The sequence below is a fragment of the Saimiri boliviensis genome, chromosome 15, assembly GCF_048565385.1.
Source record: "Saimiri boliviensis isolate mSaiBol1 chromosome 15, mSaiBol1.pri, whole genome shotgun sequence".
Taxonomy (NCBI): Eukaryota; Metazoa; Chordata; class Mammalia; order Primates; family Cebidae; genus Saimiri; species Saimiri boliviensis.
The window spans coordinates 62154130-62178508 of NC_133463.1; the positions used below are offsets into that span (position 1 = coordinate 62154130).

At 32.9% G+C, this 24379-nt stretch overlaps 1 protein-coding gene across 8 annotated transcripts in view; it reads right to left on the bottom strand.

The window, feature by feature from the left end:
* Positions 1-24379, bottom strand: part of CSMD3 (CUB and Sushi multiple domains 3) — a 1243168-nt gene that overhangs the window by 608666 nt on the left and 610123 nt on the right. For all 8 annotated transcript variants that reach the window (XM_039464529.2, XM_074387065.1, XM_074387064.1 and 5 more), the window contains one exon: positions 14052-14164. In XM_039464529.2, coding sequence (XP_039320463.1) covers positions 14052-14164 — 113 coding nt within the window. The remainder of the gene's footprint in view (positions 1-14051; positions 14165-24379) is intronic.

Here is a 24379-nt window from a genome sequence, read left to right on the forward strand (position 1 = left end):
AAAATTAAATACCTAGGAATAAATTTAAGCAAGAAAGTGAAAGATGAATGAAAATTATAAAACATTTAGGCAAAACATTCAAAGGAACAAGAAAAGAAGGAAAGCTATTTTAGCTTATGGGTTAGAATAATCTATATTATTAACATGTCCATAAAGCAATCTGCAGATTTAATGAAATTCCTATCAAAATACCAATGGCATTGTTTACGGAAAAAGAAAAAAACTTTCTAAAATGTATATGGAACCAAAAAAGACCCAGAATTGCCAAAGCCATTCTGAGGAAAAAAAAAAAAAAAAATCTGGAGGAATCACATTACCCGACTTCAAATTATACTACAGAGATATAGTAACCAAAACAGCTTGATACTGATATTAAAACAGACACATATACCAAGGAAACAGAATTAAGAACCCAGAAATAAACCCATACATTTGCAGTGAAGTAAACTCATTTTCAACAAAGATGCCTAGAGCATATATTGGGGAAAGGACAGTCTCTTGGATAAATGGTGCTGGGAAAACTGAATGTTCACATATGGAAGAAGAAAGCTAGATCCTTATGTCTTGTCACACACACACACACACACACACACACACAAGAAAAAAAAAAAAAAAAAAAAAAAAAAACAGATAAAAATGACCTAAAGCTTAACTTTAAGACCGGAAACTACTAAAAGGAAACACTGGTGAAACTCTCAAGACATTGGTCTGGTCAAACATTTCTTATTTATTATCCCAAAAGCACAGGCAGCCAAAGCAAAAAGAGACAAATGGAATTATGTCAAATTTAAAAGCTTTTGAAGTGGCAAAGGAAGCAGAGTGAAGAGACAACCCACAAAACGGGAGAGAATATTTGCAAACTATCTATTTGACAAGCGTTTAATAACTCGAATATATAAACAACTCAATAGGAAAAAACCTCCAGTAATCCGATTAAAAATAGGCAAATGTCTCATCTGAATAGATATTTCTCAAAATAAGGCATGCAAATGGAAAACATGTATAGACAAGGTGCTCAAAATCATTATCAGAGAAATGTAAACCAAAACTAGAGTGAGATATCATCTCACTCCAATAAAAATGACCTTTATCCAAAAAACAGGCAATAGCAAAAGGTGAATTCTAGCAAAAATGTGGAGAAAAGAGAACCCTCATACACTGTTGGTGAGAATGTAAATTAGTACTATGGAAAACAGTGTGGAGGTACCTCAAAATACTGAAAATAAAACTATCACATGAACTAGCAATCCTACTGCTAGGTATATTTCCAAAAGAAAGAAAATCAGGTTACTGAAGACATATCTGCACTCCCACATTTATTGCAGTGCTATTCACAATAGCCAACATTTAGAATCAACCTAAGTGTTCATCAACAGATGAAGGAATGAAATAAAAAATGTGGTGCATATACACAATGGAGTAATATTCAGCCAGAGCAAAGAATGAGATCCTGTCACTTGGAACAGCAAGGATGGAACTGGAGGACAATATGTAAAGTGAAATCAGCTAGGCACAGAAAGACAAACGTCCCACATTCCCACTCATTTGCAGAAGCTAAAAATTAGAACAGTTGAGCTCACGGAGATAGAGAGTAGAATGATGGTTACAGAGGCTGGGAATGGCAGTGGGGTGGCAGGGTGAGGAGGTATGTGAATGATGAATGGATACAAAAATACAGTTAGATTGAATGAATAAGACCTTGTATGTAATAGCAGAACAGGCTGACTATAGTGAAAAATAATTTATTGTACATTTTAAAATAACTAAAAGATTTTTATTGTAATGTTTATTAACACAAAGAAATGACAAATGTTTGAACTGATGGATGCCCCATTTACTCTGATGCAATTATTATATACTGTAGGCCTGCATCAAAATGTCTCATTTACCCATAAGTTTATATTCCTATTATGTACCCATAAAAATGAAAAATTATTTTTTTTAATTGTCTCTTTCAGCTCCAATGTTCTATGATTCCCTTACTTTAATAAATACTGGTCCTTTTCTTCAGGGGAAAATTGGGAAACCTGCATACATGAAAATGGTTTGAAGTGTTCTTTCACCTCCATTGGAGAAACGGACATCTTTTGTCATCATAGATATATACATGCCTTTTGTACCAAATCATGGCATGTTCTTTCCTGTTTTTTAGTTTTATCTAGGACTACTCCTAAAACCTCTCTCTCTCCATTCCCGCCAGGCATCCTGCATCCTAAAGTTCTCTCAGCTCCAATGAAACTTGTTACCATTAGCACACATTGGTTATGCTGCCCCACTTCCCACCTCCTACTTAGCCTCAGGTCTCATTCAAAGTTCACCACCTCTGGAAATCTTTCCTTGAAGGCTGCATTAGGTGACTTGTTATACTCTCCAAAAGTACATTCTGATTTTCATTTTTAGTACTCATCGTACGTAAAATTATTTTTTAAGTATCAGTCTTTGTCCCTCTAAAATAAAAATGACTAAGTCTTTTATATTTCACTATGTACTCTATCCCCTTCACAATGCCTGACATATAGTGGAAATTCTATAAATATTTTTAAATTGACGTAACTTTTAATATTCTACTACCACTCATCCCAATTCTTGGCAGGTACAAACAAAAGGCTTAGTTCACAGCAAGTTGAGATAAACAAAGTTAAATTGGACATTTTAGAAGCAGTTGTTTTCTGAAAGAACTTGGTGTATTGAATGTAAAATAAAATAAACTAAACCTCTAAGTTAATAAACAGCAAGAACAAAAAGAATAAACCTTACTCAAATATAAATGTTTTCATGAGTCATTCTTAAAAGCCCTCTTTATTCTGAGGAGCAGGTTGAAATGTTATCATAAAATTCGCACACAAAATATTACACGACTTGGTAATTTTTCTTAGGCAAAATAAATCGCTTCTTACAGACTCCAGGATTTTTTTTTAAAGAAAAATTCTATAAAAAGACATCTCAAAAGATACAAAAATGTGAAAACCCAAAGGTCTTTATTGGTTCAGTGCTAAGAGACTATCACCAGACAATAAGGTATCAAATCTGCAGCAAGTTCTGAGAGAGAGATTGTCTCAGAATTCATACAAGGCACATCTGTCCCACTTAAGGTATCTCGGCTTATTATAATCAATCAATATTGAGTGTAATATTTTTGGGTAGCAAAATAAATGCATCAACATCAAATTAATAAAAATGTGCTAGAACTCAAGGAAATGCAGAGACTACTTAATCCAAGCTTCTTGTTTTAAAGATACAGAAACTGATCTTACAGCAAATATTAAATCAGCAATGCCTACGGAACACTTCAGAGAAAAAAAATTATTTAAATAAATGAGTTTGGATGCAAATCTAATTGTATGAACATTGAAATGTATCTATGTAACAAGCTTATATTATGTTAGTATGTGATAGATAATTTAGTTCCTAAGAAACTAGAAATTTCAGTTTTACTTTTCATTTAAAGTTTTTATTATTGACAGAATGCTCTTTTAAAAAACAACAAATCATCATTTTAGCATGGTTTATTGATGACTTTGAACCCACTAAATTGAATTCACTTTAGCTAAAGGATAGGATATGGGGAAATAGGAAATATTTGTAAAATTAAAAAGTGATATAACTATGCTTTACATAATTTTATTTTACTAATTTGATTTTGTAGCACTAGAAAACTGAAGAATGCGTGAGATTATTCGGGACCCATAAAACTTCAGTCCTGACAGATCTTTATTCATTAATTATTAGTTTTCTGCTTTAATGTATATTTTTAATATTAAAAATTTAAGAATCAACTTTTAGTAGTACAGCAATTCTCTAATATTAAGAGCCATTTGGGTTTTACATTAATCTAATTCAGGCGTCCCCAAACTTTTTACACAGGGGGCCAGTTCACTGTCCCTCAGACTGTTGGAGGGCCGCCTCATACTGTGCTCCTCTCACTGACCACCAATGAAAGAGGTGCCCCTTCCTGAAGTGTGGTGGGGGGCCAGATAAATGGCCTCAGGGAGCCGCATGTGGCCCGCAGGCCACAGTTGGGGGACGCCTGATCTAATTGATCTCTTTTACAGATTACAGATTGATATCTTTGTTTATCGTGGCAAGTATTGTAGGGTTGCAAAAATGTATAGTATAGGATCTCTGTTTATATGTGCTAACTAAAGAGACAAATAAATATACATACAAATGACTGTTGCCAGATACCATCATTTCATTTCTCCACTATACAAATATATGGTGAAAACTTTTTTTAAACCTGACTCTAGTCTAAGGAATATGGCGAAGGTAAATCTTGGGATCTACAAATGGTAGGATTTTTTGAGAAATACACAATTAAGTGTTGGAAAATAGCAAATACATGGAGCAAAAGTGAAAAAAATAAGTCATATATATGCAGAAAAAGAAAGATGTTTCCAGTCTCAAAAATGATCAGTTCCTCACAAAAGGAGAAATATAAAAAAGTCAAATATTTCTTACTGATGCACCACCAGGATTAAGTGGTTGATTATAATGAATTTTCATTTTGTACAACTTTGCATAAGCCTGAGTGTTTTAATGCAAAAGGAAAAATGAATGCAATTTTCAGCCCTTTGTTTGGTGCTTGGATATAGATTTCCCCTATCATAATCTCTATTACATACATCTTTGAAATTCTTGTTTGTAATAGATACAACCTACTGAGAAAATAACAGAACAAACCTTCAACTCTGCAGAGTATAACCACTCAACATTTAAAAAATAAATTCTGAGAATATTTTTTTCTCTTCTACTTAATTGTTTTGAATGAAACACTGCTCTTGCCTTTTTAATTGTTGAAAACATTCTGTTCATAATCTTTTTCTTATTATCCCAAAATAGCAATACCATTAAAATAATACAGCTTACACTTGCTTTCAGTTTGAAACCACAATTGGTAATATTAACACAAATTTGTTTACAGATTCATTGAGGTATGATTAACAATAAAGTACTCATATTTAAAGTATGCAGCTTAATAAATTGGTGAAACCATCATCACAGAAATGATAATGAACATTTAGGCCAGGCATGGTGGCTCACACCTGTAACCTGAGGCCTTTGGGAAACCAAGGCTGGCAGATTTCTTGAGCCTGGGAGTTTAAGACCAGCCTAGGCAATGTGTGAAATTCCATCTCTATAAAAAATGCAAAAATTGGCCATGCAGGGTGGCACATGCTTGTAGTTCCAGCTACTCAGGAGGCTGAAGCAGGAGGATCACTTGAGAGAGTGCAGTGAGCTGAGATGGGGTGGTGCCACTTCTCTCTAACCTGGGTGACAGAGACATACCCTGTGATATAAAAAAAATAATAATGAATGTGTCTATCACCCAGTAAAGGTTTCACCAACCTGTTGGTAATCTACCCTTTCCTTCATCCACGTACCCAGATAACAAATAATCTACTTTTAGTCACTATAGATTTCATTAGCATTTTCTAGAATTTTAAATAAATAGCATCATTCTCTTTTTCATCTGGCTTATTTTACTCAGCATATTAACTTTGATTTTTATCAATGTTGCATGTGTTAATAGCATTTTCTTCTTTATTGATGAGTAGTATTCCATTGTGTAGACATATGCTATTTTTATTATATACTCACCTATGAATGGATATTTGGATTCAGTTTGTGGAAGTTTTTAAAAATCTGCTATGTATATTCTTATACAAGTCTTTATATGGACAATTGATTTTATTTCTTTTGGGAAAATGTCTAAGAGTAAAATGGCTGGGTTGTGAGGTAGACATATGTTTAAGAAACTGCCCAGCTGTTTTCCAAAATGGTTATACCATTTTTATCTTCCTTCTAACAGTGTATAAGAGTTCCAGTTATTCCACTTCTTTGCCAAGCCAACATTTTTTAATCTTCACCACTGTAGTGGGTATGTAGTAGTATCTCTTTGTAGTTGTAATTTACATTGCCTTAATAACAATTATGGTGAACGTGTTTTTCATACACTTTTTAGCCATCTGTATCTCTTCTTTGTGAAGTATTTCATCAACTCTTTTACCCATTTTAAATTGGTTTGCTTGCTTTATTCTGAATACAGGTCCTTCATTACATATGTTTCTGCAAATATTCTTATCCAGTCTATGATTTGCAATTCATTTCCTTAACAATACCTTTTGAGGATCAAATACTTTTAATTTTGATGAAGTCAAATTTATCAATTTTTTAAATATCTTAGTTTTCTCCTGTACTATTATAAAATTACATAGCCTGAGCAGCTTATGTGACAGAAATTTATTTCTCACAATCTGGTGGCTGCAAATTCCAAGATCAGGATGCCAGAACAGTGGAGATCTGGTGAAGGTTCTTTTTCTGGCTTGCAGACGGTTCACTTCTAGCTGGATCCACACATGGTGAAGAGATTGAGAATGGTCCCTGGTTTCTATAAGGGCACTAATCTCATCATGAGAGGCTCATTCTTATTATCTCATCTAAACCTAATTGCTTCCCAAAGGCCCCATTTCCAAACACCACCACATACAGCGGTGAGAGGTTCATCATATAAATTTGGGAGAAATATAAATATGCAGCCCGTAACATACAGCATGTTTTTGGTCCCCTATCTAAGGTAACTTTTCCTAAACTAAGGTAATTAGGCTTTTCTTCTGTGTTTTATTCCAAAAGTTGTATAGCTCTAGCTCTTAGATTTAGATCTATAATATATTGCAAGTTGACTGCTATAAATTGAATGAGTTAATAGTTAAAAATCTTTGGGGTTTTTTGCATGTGGCTATAAAACTGTTTTAGCACCATTTAAAAAAATAATATCTTTTCTGATGCAATTCTCTAGTATCTTTGTTGAAAATCAATTGGCCACAATATGTAGGTCTATTTCTGAACTATTCATAACAAAAATCTTCTGGGTAAAAAAATCATTTAAAACATTTACAGAAAGTTTACAGAAAACATTTCCTACAGAATATGATTTGAATGATGAGAAATAATTGTTTCTTTCTGTCATTATTAATCACGTAAGAACAAAGGAGTTGATGCTACTTCAAAAACACCTCAATTTTTCTCATGATTTGAGAACAAAACTGAATGGGACTATAACTTACTGTGTATATATAAATGTATAAATATATATTATATTGCTAATATATTTACTAACATATTATTGTTAATGTATTTATTAATATGTTTATAACCATATTATTTAATGTATTGATATATTATATAAATATTATATATTAAATAATATAAAATGGCATTAAGACGCAGGTGCTAAGATAAATAAATTTGCTCATTATGAATATATACTGGTAGCAGAAGTTAATTCTTATATTTCTATGTTTCCTTTCCTGAAAACATAGAGCATAGTGAACACTAATTAACTCACATATAACTGTTCCTTCCTGTGGGTACACACTTTTCCTTGGGCCATCTGCAATATATTTCTATGTTAACACATATTTTAAATAAAGAAAGAAATACATCTGAAAGCATTGAACTCTAATATAGACTCTTTCTTCTTACTTTCTTACAAGAAAAACCTTCAGCAAATTAAAATTAAAAGAGTTTAATTGAACAAAGAATGATTCACAAATCAGGAAGCTCCCAAAAGAAACAAACAAACAAAAAAGGTCTGCGGAGACTTCACCACTCCTGCATGGTCAAAGATTTATGGACAGAAAAAGGATCCTTTGGTTGGCCAAAACTCAGTGATTACTACAAGAAGTCCCAGCCTTCTTCAGGTAAGTTACGGTTCACTGTGTATGGAGAAACTTTTAAGTTGAACTTAAAATGTGTATAAGGAGGAAGCTATAGACTAAATTTAACACTGTGTTGAAAAAACTAAACAAACAGATAATGAATGTGTTTATCAGTATTCATTTAGTTGAGAGGCTAATTTAGTGGCAGAAATTGAACTCACTATGTCTTAAGAAAGGAGAAATTTATAGCCTCAGTTGAAAGACCAAGGTCTAGTGTTCCTTTCAGGAACTGCTAAATTTAGGAGTTCCAATTATGTCCACAATGCTATGTTTTTCTTTCTAGTCGTTGGTTCTGCCATGACTCTGTCGGCAAATTATCAACATAAAATAAAAGTTATTACCAGTATCACCAAGTAAAATCATCATTAGAATTTACCATCTTAGAAAAAATATTTATTTCATCCAGAAACTGTATCAGTTGCCCCAGATGCTGGATTCATAAACTTTCTTTTTTTTCTTTTTTCTTTTTTCTTTTTTTTTTTTTTGAGATGAAATCTCACTTTGTCACCAGGTTAGAGGGCAGCCGCACGGTCTTGGCTCACTGCATCCTCCACCTCCCAGGTACAATCAATTATCCTGCCTCAACCTCCTGAGTAGTTGGGATTGCAGGTGCACACCACCAGGCCCAGTTTTTTTTTTTTTTTTTTTTTTTTTTTTTTTTTTTTTTTTTGTATTTTTAGTAGGGACAGGATTTCACCATGTTGGCTGGGCTAGTCTTGAACTCCTGTCCTCAGATGATCCACCCTCTTTGGCCTCCCAAAATGCTAGGATTACAGGTGTGAGCCACTGCATCTGGCCTGGAATGATAACCTTTCCAAGGGAATTTTGATTAGTTTGGCCCAAACCTATAGAGCTGTACAGAATTAAGAGAAATAGGTTTATCAGAGCCTAGAGTATTTCAGTCACTAGTACAAAAAGAAAAGGCTTGTCAAGCTGGGAAGAAAGCAGACGCAGTCAAAGAGAGAAAGATAAAAAATTTACTGCCTTGAAATTAACATACACATAAATAAAATATCAATATACTATATGTATTTTTTTACAGATACTTTTGTTAAAAAGAAAATATACATGAAAAATCCATATATTTGGAAATTATTGTATATGACCTGGAAATTTTTCTAACAAAATATAAATGACCAGCATTAATTGAAGAAGAGAGCTGAAAAGATTTATACACAAATTAAAATAAATAAATTTTTTAAATATTTATCTCTAAGTAAAAACACCCAGATAGTTTTATGTCTAGGTTCTTTCTTACCCTAAAACACATGTAACTTTTATGTTACTTATACTATTACAAGGCATTGGCAAATTTCCTCACTCATTCTGTAATACAACCATATTCTAAAACCCAAATTTTATAAAATCACCACAAAAAGAAACTCTAATTCAAATTTACAAATATAATTATTTTAGTCAAACATTTAGTAAGTTGATCCCAGGGTATATTAAAGGATTGGTCATATTTTCAAGAAGGTTTTTAATCATAGAAATAAAAGTTTGTCCCAGTATTGGAAAAAACCATGAATACAGTTAAAGGAGTGACATAATTAAAGAAAAGATTGTGTTAATGGATACAGAAAAATGGTCGACTAGAAGTTAGTTGAAACGTATTTGAACTCCCTACATTTGGTAAAGATTCTTTTTCACATACCCTTGTCAAATATATTAAATGTTCAAATATAAATTAATTGCCATGGAAAGAAGTGTAAGACAGAAATGCCAGCTCTCATCACAATAATTTAATGGAATTTTGAGAGTTCCAGTCTCCTCCTACAATAGACCTCTGGCAAAAATTTTAATGTTGAAGATGAAGACAGGTAGGCTGAGGAAGGTAGAGGGAATTCAAGAATGCACCTTAGTCTCAGATAACAATAACATTAGCATCTACCCTCTGGATATGTCATGTGGCGATAGTAAACACATACTTGTTTAAGCCATTATTAGTTGGGTTTTCTGTAATTTTCTAATGCATGTCTTCCTAATTATTTACAATGCCTAATCATGAAATAGTTAAACTTAACAAAAGCATTAAATACAGTGGCCAAATGCCACACAGATATGCAAAACCCAATAATTTTCTTTATATTAGTAATAATCAGTTAGCATTCATAAATAATCCATGTCTTAAGAAATGCCAAGAAACAATATGAAAATAAAAAATTGCAGACATCTCCTATGTGAAATCAATGTTTTTTGTCTGTGTGTTTGTGCATGTACACATGCATGCATATGTTTTATTTTGATGTGTACCTGATGACCTAAGGGGAGCTCAGTAATTTAACTCAATCTTTTGGTATCCACCTACTCTTCACACTGATTAGGATTTTCAGCTTTTCTTAAAAACCCCTCAAAATCACTTAGGATACAATATTGCATAATGGAAAAAAGAACGAAGTAAATAAACTCAGAGTCAAAACTATGTTCTGCAGTAAGTTAACAATTAACCATTCATGTTCATTCATTTATTCAGACATTCCACAAATATTTGTTGTTTGCTTTCTATATGTTAAGCATCATGCTACATTCTGGTTATACAGCAGTGAACAAAACAGACCAAACTTCCTATCATCATGGTGCTTAAATCCTAGTCAGTTTTTCCTTCTGTAAAAATGAGTAATAATTCCTACCTCTTACCATTCTAATGAGATTTAATGAGTTAATGTAGGCAAAATAATTGGAACATACCAGGATATTCATAATTATTAGTAACTTTTCTAATGTTCCTTAAGCTAAGACAAAGTTGAAAATATATCCAAAAAGTAGCTCAGTGTTAATGGATGTTAATGTGTCCATTGAAAAGAACTGGCTTTTTTTTTTCTTGAATTCTGATTAATATGCATTTGAAATAATGACAATATAACAACAAGGAAACAAAACTAATGTTTCTAAGGGAAATAGGGCAACGTGAACAGCTAGGTTATACTTCCTTTTCAGAATGGCATTTGAGGTCACATCTTGAAACAGTTTTGGCAAGCAAAAAAAATCTCCTGTGAATCAGAACGGCCATGGCTTTGTTACACTTACACGGTTGTTACTGATTTCTAAAAGGAATATCATTAACTTTTCAAGAGTCCAGTGGCATTTTACTCATTTATACTACTGTATACAGTAATCAGTGCACTTTCATGAACAAAAACATGAAATGAATACTAGTTGAATAAAAATTAACTAAATTTAGAATAAAAGACTGTTTCCTTGATTTGCAACATTTGTTGCCTTTTTATATTTTAAGGTAGAGATTGTCCAAACTACACAGAAAAAAGCATTCATAGATCCACAGATTTAAAGCAGCAGTTCTACAATTAATGACTACCTAATTAGGTAACTATGTACCCTTTTATATTCATAGATAAAATTTTGTTCCTCCGTCAATAGTACAGTCTTAGAACAGTCATTTTCAAACTATGTTTTTTGTAGTCCAAGGGTTCATCCTATATTTGTAGGGAATGAGAGGTAATCAGATCAACTGAGAGTACCAAGTCTTCTTCCCAGCCTCATTTTATCAGAAAACCCAGCTTTTTAATCTTTTTCTATTTTGAGTTTCTGACAGCAGACACCATTTGAAATCGTATTTTCTTTAAAATAAACTTTCAAAAACACTTTCTTAATTAGGAAAATAGAATTTAAGAATAAAAATAAATCACAAAAACAAGGACTATATTATATATTTTAGTCACTATGTTTAAAATGTTAAAAATTTGAGAGAAACTACTCAATAAATACATATATTTAACTTAGAGGAGATCTACATTTAATGCTATCTCGTGCAAAATCTACAGATGACAAAAACAGAAGATATCTTTAGATCAATCTGGAAAGTTTTTTTAGCAGGTGTTCCATTTAGAACCAACACACTACTCAACAGAGAGCATGGTAATTATGAAAATTATTTTTAGTAGGCGAACTTGCTAAAGCTATGTGCACTTCAAAATTTGTAACTTCTCAAAATGAACCCTACTTCAACTTTGAGCACAGGTTTTAAATTACGGAAAATGCAAAAATATGATTTTCACAGTACAAAAAAACCATGGTAAACTAAACATTTGAGGACATACTTTGCTCAGTATTACCTCATTTATATGGGCCAAATCATTTATTCAGTTTAATTGAACAAATAATTATTAGCTACTTATGATGATGGCATGGATATTGCCAGCAAAAATACAAAGACAAGTAAGACATATTTTCTATTGAGTTACATAATACATATGAATCACTGTTTATAAAACAGAAGAAGTGGTCTTCTATGATGGTTAGAGTTAACCAAGTGTTCACGAAAGAGTAAATATTTGAACTTGGCCTTGAAGGATGAGTGAGGTGGCACTAAGTTAAAAGCAGTGATTCAGGTAGATTTACTGAATGTCCAAATAATCAAAGTTGTGAAGCAACTTGCAAGGTTCAGAGAGTTACAGATAATTTTGTAAAGTTAGAGTTCATGGAAAAAGAGATGAAGAAGGTTGGAGGAAATGATGTATGAAGATTTTGGACTTTATCTCTAAAGATAAAAATCAAGAAACATTTTGAGCATGAGTGTAACATGATCATCATTCTGATGCTGGAAGATTATCATTAGTAATGTGCAGCAGGTTAGACTGCAAGAGACACTTCCAGTCTAAAGGAGAGAGAAAAGAAAAAAGAGAAAAGGAGAGAGAAAATAAGGGCACTATTTATTTAGAATGTCCTGGGTTGGTTTCAAGTGTATCATCTGTGAGTTTTTAAATTATTATTGTTGAAAACTGAGAAGAAGGAGAACAAAATAATGTTTAATTGCATTACTATACAATGTACTTCCAGCTCTTGAACCATAGCAGAGGGAAGAGCTGTGTAAATATCAATAGAACTCCCTGCTGTTTTAACCTGTTCAGGAGTTTTAATAAATGTTTCTTGTTGGAGCATTATCATTAATAATTAATACAGTTTCTCAAGTTTAAATGACTACAGATTTTCTGACAGGTAACCTTCATAGGATGAAGAAAATAATAGAAACATGAAGAATATAAGAATGCCAAGTTTGCTTAGCCATTTAGAGGGAGAAGGGGAAGAAAGAGAAAAAGATGTATTTCAAGAAGTATGACTGGGTGACTGTATCTGTACTGCAAACCTCAACATTATACAATATTTCCATGTAACAAATGTGCACATAGAACCCCTGCATGTAAAATATAAGTTGCCAGAAAAAAAGAGGTAGATAAATACACGTCACTTAAGCCAATTGTTCTCTAAATTTTGTAACCTCGTTTTTTTTTACTGGGGATAGAGGTAGATTTTAAATTGATAAAGAATATATTAAGACTATAATCAAACTTACCTTTTTAATAAACTGGCATTTATACAGATTTCTTGAACTATTCAAATTAAATATAGTACCAAATTTAGTCACAAGAAAACAAAAACAGAAAGAATGTGTTATCCCTCTCAGACAACATCATGTATTCATTTTCATTTTTCCAGAAACAAAAGCGTGGTAGTGTTTGTAATAGAAAAATCTGATTAAAAAATTCTTATTATGTAATTAAAATATTTTTTCACAGTAATTGATAAGAGAAAATAATTTCTACTACAATAGCAATCATAAATTCAAGGAACATAACATTCTGATGATCTCTTGTATATTTTTATTTTTATAACAGATTTTTAATTGAGTTTATTAGTACTTTTTTTCAGTCAGAATTGCAAATTTACATTTCTAGTTATGTTCATTGCGAGTATATATTGATTTTAATCAAGGTCCAACATGTGTGGAAGATATGTATGACCTTATAATGCTTGCATCTATTTCTGATAAATGTAACTAAAACAAAATTATTTTGTTATACGTGAGTAATTAATCATTAATCTGTATCTCTACTGACATTGGGATGGGAAATAGCAATTTCACAAATTTGTGGTCTATGATTTATGTGAATGATAGATTATAAGAAAGATTTGCATCTTGGAATATTTGGGGATTTCAGTCCTTTGCTGTTATATTTAAGTATTTAATAATTAATAGAATCATTCCCAGGAATATTATTTAAAGAATATAAAATCACGTCTATTATGGAGAAGGCTAGGAGTCTAGTGTGATTGAAACACGATGATAGTATAATAGCCTGAGAGAAAGATGAGATATGCAAAATAGACAAATTTTAAAGGAAAAACTAATTTTATTTAATGATAAATGTAATTAACACTTGTAGTTGAATTAAGGAGGAAATGATTTTTGTTGGAATGTATCCTTGCATGTGTTCTGCAAAACTTTTAATGTTGTAGATGCAATTAAATGTGAATTTAAAAATATTCTCTAGTGGTATTAAGATAACATTTACTACAATAGCAATTCAGCATTACCTTTGTAGTTAACCTTGAAGCCGACAGATCCAACACTTTCATCTGTTTGAAGGTGCAGCCACATTTGGCTACTCATGCTCACTATCAAGTCTGGTACAAAGCTTCCAGTCAGCCTAAAAAGAGATGAACAAGGAAAGCAGAGATGGGTTATTAAAACACTCTCTGCATACAAATTATAAGACAGATGTGTTTCTCAATACTTTCTTTGCTAGAAAAAAAGTCAAATAAATGTACAGGAGTAAGTGTTGATGTAACAAAAGAGAGAAATTATGCAATTTAGTGAATAAGGTTATTATAAAAACACTATTTGTGTTTAGCTAGGATAGATCTTCCATGTTACTGAAGCAAGACCATGAAATTTTGGACAGTTAGAGAGTCCTACACAGTACTTCCTTTTGAACTGAAAAGAAAAAGAGGATCTATACAAATATTCAAGTATTTTTAACATCACAAGTACATCTGAACATTCCCAGTTTCATAGAACTTTGTTCTAGAGAAATACTGTTAAAATATTTCTGTACAAAACAATAAAGTAGCCAAGAGTATAATCTAACCCTTTGAAATACTAATGTTGAGTACACAAGCCTTCAAATATAGTATGTACATTATAGGCTGCCCACGTCACATATGTTTTTCTGAAAATAGTTTTATTTAAAGAAATATGCTGCTAATCTGATGCAGCATAACTGTATCCATTCAATACTAATATCTCATTCAGTAATGCAATTGTGTAACCCTAAGAAGGGAAATTACTTCATGTTTTGTTTGTCATCAGTGATGCTGTAGTTGCATATTTGAACTGAAGTCAAAGGTCATAAAAAGGATGAAAGCAAATGGGTTAATAAGACCTTGGGTTGGGGGGAAGTCTGCCAAGAATAGGAAAGAGGAAAAAATGGATTTATTGCAGAGTAAACGTCCACATTGATAAGAGATTCTAAACTACATACAAAAAAGACAGGTTTCCAAATGAAGAAATTAGTAAATGTTTGCCTACTTTATTATAAGGATTGCTGGAAAATTACATCAGGAAAATGTAGTTTCCTTTCATTGCAAAAACGTGAGAGTAGTGGCTCTTCTATGAATAGACCAGCAGATGGCAGTGTGGTTGACCATGTCCTGGAAGTGACTACGGTTGCAAAATGGCCTGTGTGTAGTCAAATATTAAAATAGTAAAAATGACCTCAGAAAACTCCATTTGCAGTACATATATGTAATCAGTGGTCAGTGTTACAGAATTTATGAGAATTTATCACAAAAAACCTTGGTAAACTACCATTATTTAATTATGGGATTATACATGATATTGAAGAACACTGTAAGATATCAAGATACCATAATGTGTTATGGAACTTTAGATTATCTTCATTTCTTTCTTCCTGTGAGAAAACATTTTAAATTACCATAGTATAAAAACACATTCACATAGACAATACACAATCATTTTAAATGTCTTTTAATTAAACTTTGGGGCATGTTAACTTTCAAATTGGTGATTCTTAGTTACTAGTTTTTTTTTTTTTTTTTTTTTTTTTTTTTTTTTTTTTTTTTTAGCTACAGTAGAGAGGAAGATGCAGGTTTATGGGCAAGGGTAAAGACTCCAGCTTGAAGGTAGAAGAGAAAGTAAAGTAAACCCATTATGAAATGGGATTGAGAGCTTATATGTGTCTGGCATGTGCATCAGTTATACCATATCAAACATGACAGCAAACTACCTTGAAGAGATTTTCTGGGAAAATTGAATTATTGCTCTTCGTTATATCCTCCTGTAACATTTACAATCCTGAACTGTTCCATTAGCCTGAAACTTCTAGAATGGTATTTTGTCAGTTCATAAAGAACAGCTAAATTGTTCCTTTGCTAACTTTTTATCCTATTGCCCTGATTTCACCTAGTTCCCAACTTATTGCTGGTGTAAGAGTACATGTAATCTAACAATAATAATAAAATAATTGTTTTTAAATTTTCTGATGTCAAAAAAATAAAACTCCCCCCTCAAATTCTCTTTAGCATTTCTTTTAGAAAACTTGAAATTATAATTTTTGTTTATTTTAGATGTATCTAAATATTTTAAGAGTTAAATAAGACTCTTGCCAGTTTTTTCCAGGAATTTCTCTTTTGGTGGCCTTGGAGCCACCTCTTTAAACTGGAACATAGAAGAAGATGATGTCTTGTCTTTGTATTTCTGGGAGTTAAAGTCAAGGTGCTTAGCTCTGTGATTTAACTTCCTGCTTGTCATAATGACTGAAAATGTTTTATTTTTGTTTTGATAAGGGCAATTAACATATATACAATGGATTGTATCTTCCTAGCTATATACTATTTCTCTTTTTGGCAACTTCCTTAGCAGATTTCCTATGATGCACATCACAGTCTGGTTTAATCCTATTCAACAGAATAACTATTGCATTTTCCCTTTACTTTGGAGAGCTTTCACTGGGCTGGCAAAAGATTTACTGTTAACCACATTTCTCCAACTACCTGGTAAAGAGGATTAGGATATGAATGGTAGTTTTTGAATTGAGTGGACCAGCTGAAGGTTCATTGCCCCCACAGCAGTCATAGAAGAGCCCCCAAATTATAAGTTCTCCCTTTCCAATCTCTGCTTTTTTGAAATAGTATCTGGATAGACCACTCTCTCCAAACTCAAATTTTATTAGTGAGTATTCATGGGTAATTGGGATGCAAATCCCATCAGCATTACAATTAACTTTGATGGTGGAAAAATAGGGGAAGCCAAAGATATTGTCCGCAGTTCTTTCTCCTAAACAGCTAATATCTCTGTCGTATTTGGAAAACAAAGAAGTGCCAAACCTTCTAGAATTTGTTATGATTTTTAGACCTCATCCCAAGCAAATGATTTGCTGGTATTTACTGGGTAGGTATATTCTTAGAGGTAAGTTAAAAAGATCTGCATAACCAGAAGGAAAGATTGAGAAGAATGCAAGAGGAAAAGAAAAAATTAAAGGCACTTTCATTGAATCTTCTTCCTTTTTCTACTGTCTCTGCTCTTTCTGAATCCCTGTGTCTCTTTATCCTTCTCTGCTTTAACAGACTTCTGGGAAGATGAAAGCAATGGTGTTTTAGGCCTCTGGTTCTCCTAGTTAGTATATTTCCCTCCAACAAAAGACAATACCACAACTTATTTAGAGGGTAATGAATTATCTACCTTGTTTGAGGACACAAATTTGTGTATTTCATGCCCTAACCCTGAGCCCAGTCAATGTTTTAGCACATATTGTGCCCCCAAAAGTCCCTTATCATCTATATTTCATGTATTTAGGAAAGCAGAAATTATGAAGTAATATGATTAGGGAATAATTGAGAACTTGTATAAAAGACTGTCCCCACATGAAGACAAAAAGATGGAGTGGTTTCACTAGCTGGTTGGAAAAAGACAAAAAAAAAAAAAATAGTGTTAGGCTAATAAACAGCAACATGGAAGATAAGCCAAAAATGTCGTATAATTCTACACTTATTTTGTCACAATGTGAGGAAGACCAGCTCTTCCTATTTGATCACCAGTGAATCTGATGCCATTGAGAGGTTATACAGGCCTCCCTGCCAGCTGATATCTCAAATAAAAGCTTCTTTCCCTTACTTCTCAGAAGTTTGCAGGCATCCTCTGCAACATGTTTTCAGCTTACAGTCCCAGGGCTGGAGATATGCACAGGATAGTCATCAAGGGACCTGAGATGAAAATTTGAACTACCCTTGGATTCATGGCAGTAGATTTTGAGAAAGCTTCAACAAACTGCTAATGGAAATCAATTGTGGACTCTCATGTCTTTTGGATACACCATTGCAGTTTCACCCCGCTCAATTTTAGAGGAAAGATTTCAAGAATAGCTGTACGCAGTTACTTTCAGTAAGTCTTCAGATCCCTTAGTTATCCCTTGTTTGTGGAGGGTGATAAACAGTTATCTGCCCTTTGGTGCAATGGGTAAGCTTCTGGTCCCCAGTGTGCTTGTTTCATCAAATGAGTGGAGTCTGTGATTATGGAGTCCACACAGTCCATTCATAAGGTACATGTGGCAGTTTTCCCCAACCAGCTTTACCAGAAACTAAGAGCCAATTGGATTTCATAAAATTAATGTCTACAAAAAGTATGATATTTTTCTAGTTATAGTCTATATAATGTTTGGATGGTCTGAAGTCTTTCCCTCTTTAAATATGAATGCTCAAGATGGGTAAAGTGTTTTTTAATACCCATGATTTCCACTTTGGGGCTATAGAAGCAGAATGAATCTGAGAGAGGAAATCATCTTATTTTCACTGTCACCTAACAATTATGCAATTATTTATAGATTCCTATAAGATGAACAGAGCTCATTTGCTGAGATTTGGCAATATACTGAATTAAAATGGCCTAGCATTTTACTGTTAGCAATGTCAAAAATTAGAATGACCTCTGCAAACAAGTGTGATATTTTTCCCTTTGAACAAATGGTTGCCAGATCTATGAATATCAGTCAGATATCATGTCCTGTGCCCAATTTAACTGTCCTTTCTTAATCATGTTCATACTTCAAGGTGCTTCTTTCTTCCCTAGAATCCGAGACACCATATCATCAGGACCTGGAAGGACTTGCTGAAATAAATTTGCCACCCTATTGACCAGGAGACTTGATTTATCTGAATGTGTTCCAGAGGTAAGATGAGTTGATTTTGTACTAGAAGGATCAAGTACTCTTGATCATCCACCAGGCTATCAAACTGAAAGAAAACCTCACACAGATTTATACTTGTAATGTGGAGCCAGCACCTCAGAAAAATTTCACAATGGTTTCTAAAAAGGACTCAAAATACATTTTCTAGATAATTAATTTTGGCCCTAAACTCAACTGAAAGAAGATATTCCAGTGAGTTTATGCTATTGTTGTCCTATTCACAGTAATGTTATTTCAATTACTTTAAGAATCACATTTAACTTAAAAAAATGTTATCTGTTACACTACATTTTCTTTGTGTACTCCTGGTAACAGTTCCCACAGTCACATATTTCCAAACAGCTCAGAATTGGACTCCTAGTGATCAAGATGGGTTTAATGTTCCACTCACCCTAACTAAACTTTGGAAAACTTTAGGTGAGTTTCTTCCTGACTACAGGTTCCTGACCTGCTTCTTAAATCATTTAAGTTAAAAAAAAAAAAAAACAAACTTGCAATTATTAATTCATTCTCTGCCCTTTTGGATGTAAATATTCACCAACTCACGAATATATTTCTCAAGATCCTCCTGGAAGCCATTCCTCTGAAATGTAATCATTGAAGGAGATAGTACCTTCATCCCCCACTCTCTATGGGAGGATAGGAGCTTAACTTCAATAAGAAACAACTGAAACACAGATGGTCTATTTACATTGACTAATCTCTCATCTAAAACTTTCCAGTAATTTTCCACTACCTCACTCCACTGCTTAAAAACCCTCCCACCTTTTGTTTCAGCAGACTTAAGTTCAGTCTCTCTCCTCTATTGCAATAGTCTTGGGAAAAGTCTTTCTTGTTTGTTTAACTTGCCTGATGCAATTTTTCTTTTACACCAGAATAGATACGATCTACTTATAAGTCCAACAGTCCAATTATTGGCAGAGTAAAAGTGAAACCGTTTTCTCACTAATTTTTTAATAAGCCAAAAGTAAAAGTAACTAATATGTGTCTAAATACTTAATCCTTAAATTTCATACATACAGGCAAATAGAATTTTCTTTAACTGATTTGAATGGAAGGATGATTTAGATTGGAAAACATCTAATTAACAGACAAACAAATCTGATGTTTATAGGTAAAACTGCAAATGATAGGTCTAATATAAGTTAATCAACTTTGGGACACAAATCTCTTCAGTCCAAATATTAATATGTAAACAAAGGTAAATGTCTATTATTTACAGAGATTTAATTGTTATTATAATTAAATTATTGATTTGGACTTATGTAAAGCCCATAGGCTAAGTTTGTCCTCAAGAATTGTATTAATTAATGTCACATATATTAAATACTGAAGTTCAATCTGTGCCCTTTAGTGGTGCCTCATAATGATCCTAGAAAATGGTTATCTTTGTGTTTTCCATCTCCAAAAAAATTTGGAAAAATAAATAATAAAAGTCCTAGTGATAGTATAAATGTAATAGCACTTTTATGATTAATAAAAACTCAGAAAAAGTTTTTGGCCCCCCCAAAAAATTTTATTTAAAAATTTAGATATTTGGGTCCTAGGGTTAAGGTATACCTTAGGCTTGGTTTAGCAAGATGTCATGAGGATCTACAAAATAATATTCAAATGGCTAATTATTTGAAAGTATAAGCAATGTATATACCACCAGAGTTTATAAAATTAATGGATGATGGAGAATATTTGTTCCTGGGTAATCAAGAACCTGCTTGAACTGAACTATTCACCATTGGTTCACTTAAATAATATATTTAAAAGTTGTATCTCCAAGGCTAATAATATAATAATTTTTAATTTAATTCTATTATACTTCTGATAATTACCTTGCTTTATTTCTTACAATGGATTGGCTATATATTTTGATAACTGCAAACTGCCCAGAGAAATGCAGAAACAGTAATACAGATAATTTAATAATTATAGTGTTATAAAATAGTAACACAAAAGGAAAGTTCTAAGTATAAATACAAATCTTTGAAAAAATGTGAAAATTTTCTTGAAATTATAAAGGTAAGGGAACTCCCCAACCCTACTTCTCTTTAGAATTTCCTGTAGAAACCCAGAAGTTGTAAATGCTTTCTTTTTTCCTTTCAGATATGTGTAAATATTTTACAAGCTAAATAAAACTCTTACCAGTTTTGCATTCTAAGAATGCCTTTCTTAGAGGTCTTGGGGCCATCTTTTTGAAATATGAACATCAAGGACAATTGTATACTGTCTTCCTGTTTCACTGAATGTTAAAATCTAGGCACTTGGCTCTGTTACATAACTTCTTGATTGTCATAAAGATATAAATATGTATTTTTTCTTTTGATAAAGACAATTAACATGTGTGTAATGGATTATATCTGTCAGGCTATATAAAAAGGGCGAGATTTATTTCTCTTTTTTGAAATCTCCTTTACAGACTGCCCATGATGCAGATCAGAATCTGGTTTAATTTTTATTTAACAGAAAAACTGTTTCACTCCTTTTTACATTTTGTGTAGTCAATTCATTGGGTTGGTAGGTAATTTTACTTTAATTATATTTTCTCAATGCTTGATATTTCATTTAAAACCCTTCCCTTTGTATAAAATCTTAATGACCAGTTCTTCCCAGCTCCCTCTCAAAGACCCTGGTTTAGATTCAAATGGTAGAAATCTTCCTGCTTTGGACAACTTTGTACTCAACCCTGACAGTAAAGGATGCTGTAGGCTACAGAGGAAAGAGTCACATCATTCTTGTAAGACTCCTAAATCAGTCTTTAAATAGCTCTGTTACAGTAAGCAGTCAGACAGGTGCAGGGCAGGAGAGGGCCTCCTTGCACTAGAAATATTAGGTGATCATCAGGTGATGGCCAGGCAGTTATTAAACTGTCTACCCAAAATAATAATTGTTGCAGCCAGCAGGAGGAAAAGGCATATTCCCAATAGATAGAAATACTTGAAACTGGTGATCAGTAGCTTACTGATAAGATCTCAGGTGTTAGGCAAGTGGGCTTAAACATGTGGACTAAGAAGTAAGACATTGGACTTTAACTGGTAACACTTGACTAGTAAGGGGAAAAATGCCTCAAGAACACATGCATACAACTTCAGTAAACACACTGCGCACGTGGCCCACCCCAAGTGTTGGTAGGCCACTGTGCTTGCAGACAGCCCACTACAAGGAAGACCTGGGAAGAAGAGATGCAACACCCCCAGAAGCATGCCAACATATAAACCCCCAGGTCAAAGGGCAAACCATGCACTTGACTCTCTCAAGTAGCCTGCTTGGCCCTCTTCCAAATGCACTCTACTTTCTTTCATTCCTGCACTTAAATTTTTTAATAAATTCACTTCTGCTCTAAAATTTGCCTTGGATTCTCACTCTGCCTTATGCCTCTCTGTTGAATTCTTTCTTCTGAGGAGGTAAGAATAAAGCTGCTGCAGTCCTGAACAGATCTGCTGCCACTAACAGTTGTACCAATATTTAATACATCTTTTTGATGTATTATTTGTGAATGTAAAAAATACTTCAATACATGTTTATTTACAAGCTGAGTAACTTCAATGTTCATAGTTCATTCTAGTCTTCCTAATCAGTCACTTTATGCTAAAATTAAAGAGATAAAGTCTTAAATAGGTACATTCAAACATCTTTTTCAAGAACTGAAATAGGATATAAAATAAAGAACATAATCTATTAAATTTTTATTAGGCCTGTGTGGATGAAAGGCCTTAGCCCATTTCGAAAGTTCGTTGAAAAATCAACTCACAGTAAGGCAGATTAATAAGATAAAATGTTGTAGGAAATAAAATGGGTTCTTGTCACATGATCAGGAAAGATTAGGCTCACAAACACATAGAAGGGGGAGTAGAGGAATTTATTGGGCAAAAAGGAAAAACATGTCAGCAAAATGAGATTGAGTCCTGCTAAAAGGTTTTTCACCTCACCAATTCAATCCCAGGTTACTATCCAGGAACAGGAGATGCCAGGCACCACCTGCCACTGCAAATGGTGTAAAAGTCCCATCCCAAAACTCCACTCTGTCCTCCCAGTGCACAAACCAGTTGGAGATTTGGAGATTCTTTGGGGTACTTCCTTCTTATCTACCTCTTGCATTTACTAAAAAAGCATACAAGTGTATTTAAGTGAGCACAAGGAGAATTACAGAGTGATTGCCTGATATTCTAGAGTGTTTCAGAAGTATATATATATATACACACACCATCTTCAGGTTAAAGAAAGAATGGAGACTTGGATCCTGGAAAAGTCTCTTCCAGCACTTGATCTCTAATGCTTTTTAATTCAAAATGCTCATTATACCAGGAGAGTCCTATTTTAGGGTAAAATTTCCTGCATTACTTAAGGCCTATTGCCTGATTGTCTATAATCACTCAAGGCCTGTGGATGCATCTATTAAGGATAAGGATTGTAGTCCTATGTTCTAACATATGTTTTTGTATTACAGATATGCAACTTTTGCTGTTTAGGAAAGTACATTCGATATTTTTTCTTCTAATACAATGTTATCAAAAGCAATGTATATGTTCATTTGGAAGTACATGAAATTCACTAAGATGACAATAATTAGAAAAAGTTGAGTTAAAAAACCAAACATCACCCTAAAACATCACAATAGAGTGACAGTTTAGAATGTGGGACAATACAGTGGAAGAATAATATACTGTTTTTAAAATAAAAATATATGAAATATTATGGAATAATGGGACCATATAAATGCTAGTTCACCTAGCTGAGTTGTCAATAATCATTGTTTTAACTTCATTTATGGCATAGAATTCAGAAGTTTTAATTTATTGGCTAACTCAAAAGCTTAATAGATAGGATAATGTTTGCCATGGGTCTTATTACCTTTAAAAATAGATTTCTATATTGTGTTTTATTTTAAGGAAATTGAATTTGAAGACTCAAGTTTTTGTCTATACAACTTAGCAATCAAAGATGGAATATGGATACTTCATTGTATATATTTAACTCTAACCAGCTCTTGCTTATAACACTCAGTATTTGCAGGAAGAAATCCAGCTATTTAGATATTCTTTCTATATTTTGCCCTAATTTCTTTTTCTACAATCTTGAAATGCCTGATACAATGCAAATACTTCTGAGGACAAAAGGAAAAGCAACAAATAAAAATTATTTTAGTTTATTTTAAACAATTCAGTATATTCAAAACAAATATACACATATGTAAAACAAAGTCAAGCAAAACAGAAGTAAATCCTTTTTTTCAAGGAAATAATCAGTGTTTTAACATTAGACATATATAGCAAAAATCACAATCAATAAATAATGATGAACCATACAGAATAAATTATTTCTTATATTTAATCATTTGTTGCCAATAATCAAAATGTCACAGAGATTATTTTTGTATTGTGGCCTAATGATTGCCCAATAGCAGATCATACGGATAACTACATGTGAAATCTCATCCACATGATGAGATAACTGTTCCCATCAGTTTGATTGATTTTCCTGGATGTGGTATCAATGAGTGCTGAAATCCCCAAACAGGACTACAGAGCGCTACCACTCATGGCACAGCTACACCTCATAGATAATATCTGCAAAGATACCCTTCATGTTGATATGTCTCAGTAGGTGTGTCTCGGAGTAGAATCTTTTTTCTTCCTTTATAATTCCTGTTAACACCTAACAATATTAACA